Raw genomic sequence first — 8,978 nt, forward strand, 5'->3', positions numbered from 1 at the left:
GGTGAGAAATATATTCCCAGTATAAATCATGTATACATGCAATCATATAACAGATATAAAAGCATGAAATAAATATCAATAACATGTATCAAATCCGAAAGACATGAATCGATATAAAACTGTAAATCAAACTCTGACTCATACTCTCTGACTCGAGTCGTTCCTAATCTAGGGATCCCGATCTGAATAAGAACGTAACAATCTCCCACCTACTCTCCCGATCGCGGTGGCGGTACGTTCTTATTTACGAACTTTTGTCATGTCCATATCGAATCTCAACAATAGAAGTTGCTCCACTCCTAGGCAACATCGATATGACCAAACGTCCGGTGTCTTGGCATATCCGCCACAGACTTGGCATATCCTGCCAATTGGCATCTCCGCCAAATATCAGGCACATCAGCCCAAGGACTAGGCATATCCGCTCATGACTCATCACATAACATATGCTTAACTACAAATCAATAGAATAAGCATATCAATCTCAAACATTACAAAATATCGAGGCAATGGCAATTCAGTATGTGATTTTGGGAAACTCACCGTCACAAACAGGTTTGTGCCTCATCTGTCATGCGAGACAAACTAGTCACTGGGGCTAGTGTCCGAATGGTCCATCTGGTGCACTTTTGTGCAAAAATATCCATCTCCAAACTTTATTTTTGACATTTCAATATATTTTTTTAATTGTCCAAATAAACTTTCCAGATGTTACAACATTTATACTCGCTACTCCCAAATCCTAACATATTCAACACAGCATAATTAATCAATAATTCTCTCGAATTATGACATACAAATTTTTCCAGTGTGGCAAAATACTTTTACCGGCAATGACGACTCTACGTGGGACAAACAAGAAAGAGTGCCCCGAAAGAGGGTCCAGCAGGTTGAATCAAGATAATGTCTATTCCATGTTCCTGATCATAACTTGACTTGGTGATAAATAGTGGAATTGTTAACAAGTTTATGCTCCTCGTTACTTATGGTCTCCAATATAACTATTATAACTCTTGTGCCCTTTACAACTTCACCATTGAATAGACGAATCCTGGCATGGTATGCAGAGAAGGAGCAAGCTGATGAAAAAATAAATTACTAATATAAATGTGATTCCACAAGAAACACTAGGTTGAGCCTCTTTATTAAATTCCGGGGTGGAGTTTGTTTCTTTGAGCTAGAGTGAGTAAAAATGGAACATATCCCAGAAAATAGTTCCCTAGTCTTCAACAGAAACATTAGAAATTTGCAAGCACCTAACAGATTATTTTTAGAAACAAAAGACCTAAAAGAAAGGATTTAATGAGCACGAATGTAGGAAACTAGTCTCCTTAAACATAGGCCTTCACCAAGACTTCAATGATCCACAGTGGAAGGCTCGAAGCATCCGCAAAACAGTGCCTTCTTCTGGCCCTGCCCTGTTCTTCTTCCTCCGTACAGATAATCACGCAGAAGAACTCTTCGTTTTATATCTGATACATTAGGTTTTCCTTCTTTTTCATCACCGAGCTTGAGTAAAATAAACTGTAATTTTTGTATCTCCAGTTGCAACCTCCCGATTTTTTCAGACATTCGTCGTGCCTGCTCAGATACCCTTCTCCTGGCATTTCCATCCCCTTCTAAGTCAAACGATGACTTAACATCAGAGAAAGTGCTATGTTCAACAGTTTTTATCAATCTGCCATTGAAATCAAACAATTTCATGATGGCTACGTCAGCTTCTTCAAGCTTACCTTTGAGCGCTTCACATTCAATCACAGATTTACCACGCTTTCCCTTTTCTGTAATCTGAAGTTTTCTCATCAAATCTTGAACTGTGATTTGCAGATTAGCCAGTTTCTGAACATCTGAGTCGAGACGTTCCAACACCTTCTTCTTGTTCTCTTCTTGAACAGTCCCAGAAAATCTTTTTGAGATCTCTAACTCGTCCATGCTGGACTCTTTGACAATAGGTTCATCTGAGGCAAGGAACCCACCTTTCTGGTTCTTTATAGGATTTATATTTTCTGGTAACTCAACAATTTGATTATCCGTTTCAATCTGTTCTCTCATGCCAACTCCATAAGGTGAACCATTTGATATCTGATCAAGCATGATGTCTTTCATCAGAAGTGTATTTTCAGCCTCGGAGAATTCAGATGTTTGCTTCAGACTTCTTCTGTAACGCCAACTCTCTGATTTTAGAAACTCAATTTGCTTTAATGAAGTGTCCAGCCTAGAATGTAGATCGATGCTTTCTTGAACCATGCCCTCCCTTGTTGCAGCTGATGCCTTTTCATAGGCCTGAAGCCTCACATGCAGATCACGCAAGTCCGAAATCATATCTTGCATTGGGGCCTTCTCATCCTCATTGAAATCCATTCCTTGCGAATCATTTATACCTTCAGCAACCTAAACAAACGAACAAGAAAAAAACGCAGCAGTAGTTAAAACCAATGACTGGTGAATACTGGGTGGAGATTTTTAATAATCTCACATTAGGAAGTCAAAGAACTGCAAGATAATGCATCATTACATTATGCAATTAAAGCTTCGCACTGGTCAGCGTCACCCACATGTTAGCACATAAGAATTTTATCCTAATTGGAGACTGCAATCCATCCCATTAAAGTTTATTACCAATATCATCAAGAGTCAAGACAAAAATATTTAGTCACCCGCTATTATTGTATTAAGAAACTTTCAATTTATATAATATTATGTTTCCTATAAAAAAAAAAGACAAAAATATTTAGCATAATCGAATTTTTTCCACCCAATAAAATATTCCACATACTTGTTTAGTGCAAGATGACTGTGAGTCAAAATCAAGAAATCAAGACAATAATTAAAAAGTTAAGGTTTTCACCACTTGTTAAAAAACAAATAAAACCCAAGGCAAAAAACTTGTTCAAGAAAAAACAGAGGCTATACTGTCTTGACTTGGGGTTTAGAGTTTAAAGACAATCTGTATAACTCAATGATTATATTTCACATCATAAATTTCTGGTGTTATAAACTCTCTATCTACTTCAAGTAACTGTAGTGCATTTTGTTCATATCCATGCAGCACCATTATCAAGTGAGATAGGTCCATTGCTAGATTCTGCTCATTTAGGAATATAACGTTTTTACCAAAAGAATTATCTCAAACAATGGGGAATACCACTTGAATAGTTAAATTCAAAGGAATTACAGCAAGCATGGATGTTTTATGTCAGGTCAACAGGTTGCAATGTATTTAGGGTGCTCAAATATACCAGCAGTTCCTCGTCTTCAGGATTTTGAAGCTTAATCTGTCGATCTGTACAGTTCTCCAGGGAGGATACACATGCCTTTACAGAAACAATTTCAGGGCGAATTGCAGCAAGTTGATTTTTGAGACATTCATTTTGATCAATATAGTCAAGACATGCTCCTTCGAGCTCGTGAAACTTTTGCTTGAGAAGAAGCTGACAGACAATGGAGTACTGTAATTGGCCAAAAACTGATGTAGCCTGAATTTCCAACTCGTCAATCTCCTCACCTTTCAATTTCAGCTCATTTTTCAGATTTTCCCCATCGCTTTTGCTCTTATTGAACTCTCCATGCAAATCACGAAGCTTACCTTCCAGAATCTGACTTGCTTCACGCAGAAGATTATTCTCCATGCTCAAATGGTCATTCGTGGTGGAAAGATTGAAAATCTGATTCACTTGGTCATCTCTAGTAGTCTTAAACTCATTGCTCTCAAATTTCAAATCTTCCACGATTTTATGCAATTGAACGATCTTTCGTTCAGCTTCTTTAAGTTCTAATTTCATCTGATGTAGCACATTTTTCCCATTTTCAATATCATCGGACAGCTGATCTTTGACAGTAGCAATAACCTTCAGTTCATTCTCTGATATCTGCAATTGCTGCTTGAGGTGGAGAATTTCAATATTTGATTCTTCTAACCTCCCCTCTGCTAAGCTTAACTTCCCCACAAGAATGCCATTCACATCATGAAGTTTATTTTGATCTTCAGCCAATTCTCTCACTGCCATCGATTTCTCTTCGGCACAGCTTCTCAATATCAAGGAGAGATTATCCAAAGCTATCATTTTATCGCACAACACAAAATTTTCCTCTTCGAGTGCGTTACTTTTTTCCTCCAAATGTAAAAATTTCTCCATCAAGGATCTTTTCTCCTCGTGAACTTCTGATTTTTCTCTTCGCAATATCTCATAGGTACCTTGCATATCCGTTAAATTTCTCAGTAAATCTTCGATCTGAATCATTAGTGCTTCCTTCATGTAGTCTCCTTCCTTCAATTTTAGCCTCAAATTTTCATTTGTCTCCAGGTGTTTAATTACCTCATCCTGTACAGATGAGAGATGCTCAGATCTTTCCTTGAACTCATGCTCGATATTGCTTTTTTCCACATTAAGATTTTGTGCCTCAAGCCTTAGCTGCCTAATCCACTCGACAAGAACTGATAATTCAACAGCCCAATGTTGATTTTCTTCTTCAGCTTTGCAGAGTGACGTTTTCAAATCTTGAATAGTACTAAACAGCTGGTTGAAATAAAAATGGTGTTGTCCAGCTTTATCCATTAAGGCAGGATCCTGAACAACATTCAGAACTTTCAATAACTGACAAGTGCCAGCCCTCAGACTTAAAGCTTGGTCGGACAAAGATTTAATTTCAACTCGTTGCTCAACATTGCTCTTCTCCAACTGTGACACGATCTTTTCACGCAAAGTGGATTTCTCCAAAAGTTGTTGATGCTTTTTCATCAAGGAGAAATTATTTTGTTTCAGCTCTTCAGCAATTCTTTGCAATACAAATATCTCAATTTCAAAGATCATGGCATTATCTATTACTTCATCAAGTTCTCTCTTTATCCACCGACATTCTTCGTGCAAATCACACATTTCAGCTTCAACACCTATTAACCGTGACTCACTAATCTGAATGTAATTGCCATGTTCTTTCCTTGCTACCTCCAATGATGTCTGCAGCTCTTGAACTTTGTGAAGAGTTGAGTTTCTTTCTTTCTCAAGAGCTATGTATCTTCCTTCTAGTTCTCCATAATGTTTTCCAAGCTCTTCCAATCTTTGCACTGTGTTTTCTAGCTGAGAATTTAATCCGTGCTTCTCACCGATGAGATCAGCCTTCTCATTTTCAAGCAACTGGCATGAATCTTCTAATGTTTTTGCTTTAACCACTGACATCTGGATCTGATTGTGAACATCAGAAAGTGAATTCGCCATAACAATGTTATTCTCTGTGAGACTCTCCAAATTTTTGTTTGCTTCCTGTAGTTGCGTCATGAGGGAGGATTTCTCCTTCAGAAGAGATTGTAAGGACTGCTCTAACGTTTCGATCTTTCCTCTGACTGCATCTAGCTCAGCATTCAAATCAGAAAGGGAGGTTTCTAAGACTGCATTTTTCTCAAGAAGCTGCTCCATAATTTCCAGTTTTGCCATGAGAGCTTCTTTATCCCTTTTTTCTCTGTCCCAAGTTTCTTTCAAGTTGGAATTCTCATCCTGCAGTTCCCTCACTGATGATCCAAAGGACTCTGGATAGAAGCCGACCAGATGCATCTGGTCCACAACTGAATGATGCTTCTTTTGCAGATCATTCAATTCCTCTTTTAGGCAATAAATATCTTGCTGCAGTGCATTTCTTTCGTCTAGCCGAAGTTCAACTTCCTCCTCAAGTTTCCCTTTTGAATCTTTTAAATCGGAAATCTCATGTTGCATCTCCTCAATCGACAAGGATGAAGATGCATTGAGCTCACCAAGATGTTTGTTCTCCTCCTTTACCTTAAGAACTGCATCTTGTAAACTCTGATTATGGGTCTGTGAAATGTTCAAAAGTTGAGCCCTCTTCTGCAGCTCGGACGCCATAGATCGCAGGTCTTCCTGAGTTTGGGCGTGCAAATGCTGCAATGTCTGAAAAGCAGTCTCAGCCTCCACAAACCGTAACTGTTCCTCTTGTAAGCAAGCCCAAAGTTGCCCTAATTCCTTCTGCTTCTCTGTAAGATCTTGAGTTTGTGTTCCCATCTTCAATATCAAAGACTCCAACTCAGAGTGGAGAGACTGATTTGATCTTTCCAACAAGAGACATTTTTCTTCAGTACCCTTTAACTTGGATACTCCACTATCTATCTCTAGATTAAGGAGTTTGACCTCGTCTTGGGCACGTGTAACTTTGTCCTCTAGGCTGGAAATCGTCTCCAAGCATTGCTGGCATTGAAAAGCTGCAGCTTCCTCGTCATCAGTTAATTTGGAAATGGTTTGTTTAAGAATTTCAACTTCACTTTCCGCCTTTTCTGCTCTCTCTTTCAACTTAGTAGCATCCTCTTCGGAGACTTGTAGTTTGTTTTCATGGTTTGATATCGCCTCCAACAATTGCAAGTACCGATCAAGAGCTGCATCCTTTTCGATGGCCATCTTATCCCGTTCAACTCTCAAGGATTGTGCTTCAGTTTCAGCAACACAAGCTCTTTGATTGGATTTCTCGGTATCCTCTCGAGCAGTAGAGATAATAGCCTCTAGATCGGATAACCTTTCCAAGGATCTTTCATATTCTTGGAGCTTCAACTCTTTTTCAGATTCTAGTTTAGACAGCGATTCCTTCAAAATAACAACATCGTTTTCAGCTTTAGTTGTGCGATCACTATACATTCTGAAATCTTCTTGAGTTTGAGATATTTCCAATTCAAGCTGGGACAGTTTATCTACACTCAATTGATATTGAGCAAGGCCAGCTTCCTTCTCACTTTCCAATTTGGCAATGCATTCCTTCAACTTTAGGATTTCCTCAGATTCACGTTCATTAGGTTTTGATGATTTTTCAAACCTGGTACTCTCTTTTTCCTCTGTTTCATCAAAATTTAGACCCTTCCGCACCCTTTCAACTGAGCCAAAAGGGTCCCTGAGTTGGTGTTTTAATGCCCTCCTTCTTGCAACAGTATCAGAATCATAATAGAATTCTCCATTCTGTTTCAAAACATCCTCATCAGGTGTTCTAGGATCGGTTCCAGAAAACACAGGTGAATCATCAGCAAACATAGAAGAGACTTGATTCGGAAAAGCTTCTGCCATAGTTCGATGTGCATGTCGAATCACACCAGTTGCGTGATCATATCTTTCAGCCAATGCTCGATAAGCTCTATAGAACTCCTCGACCATTCTCATAAGCTCGGGACGTTTTTTGTAATACATCTCTGCCCTCCTTGCGAAGGAATCAGCATCTTCCTCGATGAGCTTTATCATTACTTTAACTTTGGCATCCATATCTATCAAAGCACAAAACAAATCTTTCAGCCGAAAATACATACGTAACAACTATCCAGTTGAATGCCCAAGTGGTACAAAATACAATATCTTAAAGTCATGGCCACGGCCACTGAGAAAGATATGCGTACGTTCATAGTTAAAATTAGCTGAAGAACATAATAGGAACCATCAATCAGAATACACCAAGGACCTGAAGCGTAGACTTGATTCTGAAGTGAATATTGACATATATCTGCCATTTTTCCATATAACTTAGCAGAAATTTCACAAAATATAGACTTGTATACATTTAGAAGAAAATGGAACGGTGAAGCAAGTACTTCTAATCTTCGGACAAGTTCATAATTTTAATAAAACCTGAAAAAACCAGGCTATACCTGTGAGATTTTCCTGAAGCCATTTTGAATTCTTGGGGCTAATATGACTATCCCACCACCACGAGTACATACGTCTTGAATCCGTGTGCGACAACTTTGCCATCTCTTTCGATGCGATCACGAACTTCAAATGGTGTAATCCAGGTACTCAGTCCAATTAAAACGAAACTCGGAGAACCCAATTCAAGATTAAAAGATAGAATTGAGTTGAAGATGACTTAGCCCCTGTCCCCCAGTAAAGAAAAAATGGAGGAATCAGTCAATTAGTCCCAACCATCTCAAGGTTTCCAGAAACGAGTGGGGAAAAAACCTTATAAGGTAAAAGTATCAATAAGTTAAAAGATCACACCACGAGCATTAATTAAACTGATTTAACGAAATTAAGACCTTAAATTATCAAACAAAAAAGTGGTAGCCTCAAGAATTACCTGACCAATCAAAAATAATGCAAGATCCGGGCAGTAAAATGAACATAGAACTATAGCAGGTTTTCCATCAAACAACTGCTCCACAACTCCTAGAACAGAAAATTCAAAATTAAAGAACTAAAGCCACCCACATACTCATGAAACCTAGATACCAGATTTTGATCATTCCAGAAACTGTAAAACGAGGATCATTAAAACAACCACCATTTGATTTCAAAACCCGTGAATAATGAAGTATGACAAGTCAACCAAACCATTTATACACTACGAACAAGCAAATGTATTTCTTGAAACGCATACGAACAATAAATATGACTGAATTATACGCTAAGAAAACATGGAAACAAAAGAAAAAAAGTTACAGTGCACAGATGAAACGGAAAAAAATACAGCAAAGTCTGATTGTGAGATATGACAAAAAAATTAAAAAGCAAAAAATGCACACCCAATCTTCATCGCAAAGTTTTCTCTTCCTTGCTGACAGATCCTTCACTCTGTGTTCTCTGTGTTTCAGCAGAGCCACCTTTAATTTCTAAGTGCAAAAAAATATGATCTTTGCTCATCAGCATGACTCATCCGTCAAATGGAAAACAAGAAAATGACAAATTCCACAAAAGCCCAATGGCAAATATTAGGTGTAAACTGTGGAGTGCTTTACTTTGTCGACTGTTTACTTCTCACGTTTTTTTATTTTTTCCAAAAAAATTTGGAAAAACTGGTGTTAGATTATTTCACTAATCGTATTTTATGTATTTTAGGATGATTATAGTTTGAATTTATAAGACTGTGAGATTAATTTTTATATTTTTATCGCTACCCCAAAAAATAAATTCTAATATTTGCTCGTTGTTTATATAAAAATGATTTTTTTATATTAAATTTGGAAACCACAATTATAGATTGAGTATTTCTCGTTTTTCCAA

General features: G+C 37.8%; 1 protein-coding gene across 3 annotated transcripts; it reads right to left on the reverse strand.

The window, feature by feature from the left end:
• Positions 1-1,183: 1,183 nt before the first annotated feature.
• On the reverse strand, positions 1,184-8,658 carry LOC142530999 (protein NETWORKED 1D-like). 3 transcript variants are annotated; one of them, XM_075636964.1, is made up of 5 exons: positions 8,501-8,657; positions 8,056-8,144; positions 7,628-7,852; positions 3,240-7,249; positions 1,184-2,391 (listed from the first exon to the last, which is right to left on the reverse strand). In XM_075636964.1, the coding sequence occupies exons 3-5, from the start codon at positions 7,728-7,730 to the stop codon at positions 1,357-1,359; spliced, it is 5,148 nt and encodes a 1,715-aa protein (XP_075493079.1). In that variant the 5' UTR covers positions 7,731-7,852; positions 8,056-8,144; positions 8,501-8,657; the 3' UTR covers positions 1,184-1,356. The 3 variants fall into 3 exon arrangements, with proteins under 3 accessions (XP_075493079.1, XP_075493081.1, XP_075493082.1); XM_075636966.1 differs by having other exon boundaries at positions 7,628-7,937; XM_075636967.1 differs by lacking the exon at positions 8,056-8,144 and having other exon boundaries at positions 8,501-8,658.
• Positions 8,659-8,978: the final 320 nt, after the last annotated feature.

The sequence above is a fragment of the Primulina tabacum genome, chromosome 17 (assembly GCF_025594145.1).
Source record: "Primulina tabacum isolate GXHZ01 chromosome 17, ASM2559414v2, whole genome shotgun sequence".
In the NCBI taxonomy this organism is placed as follows: domain Eukaryota; kingdom Viridiplantae; phylum Streptophyta; class Magnoliopsida; order Lamiales; family Gesneriaceae; genus Primulina; species Primulina tabacum.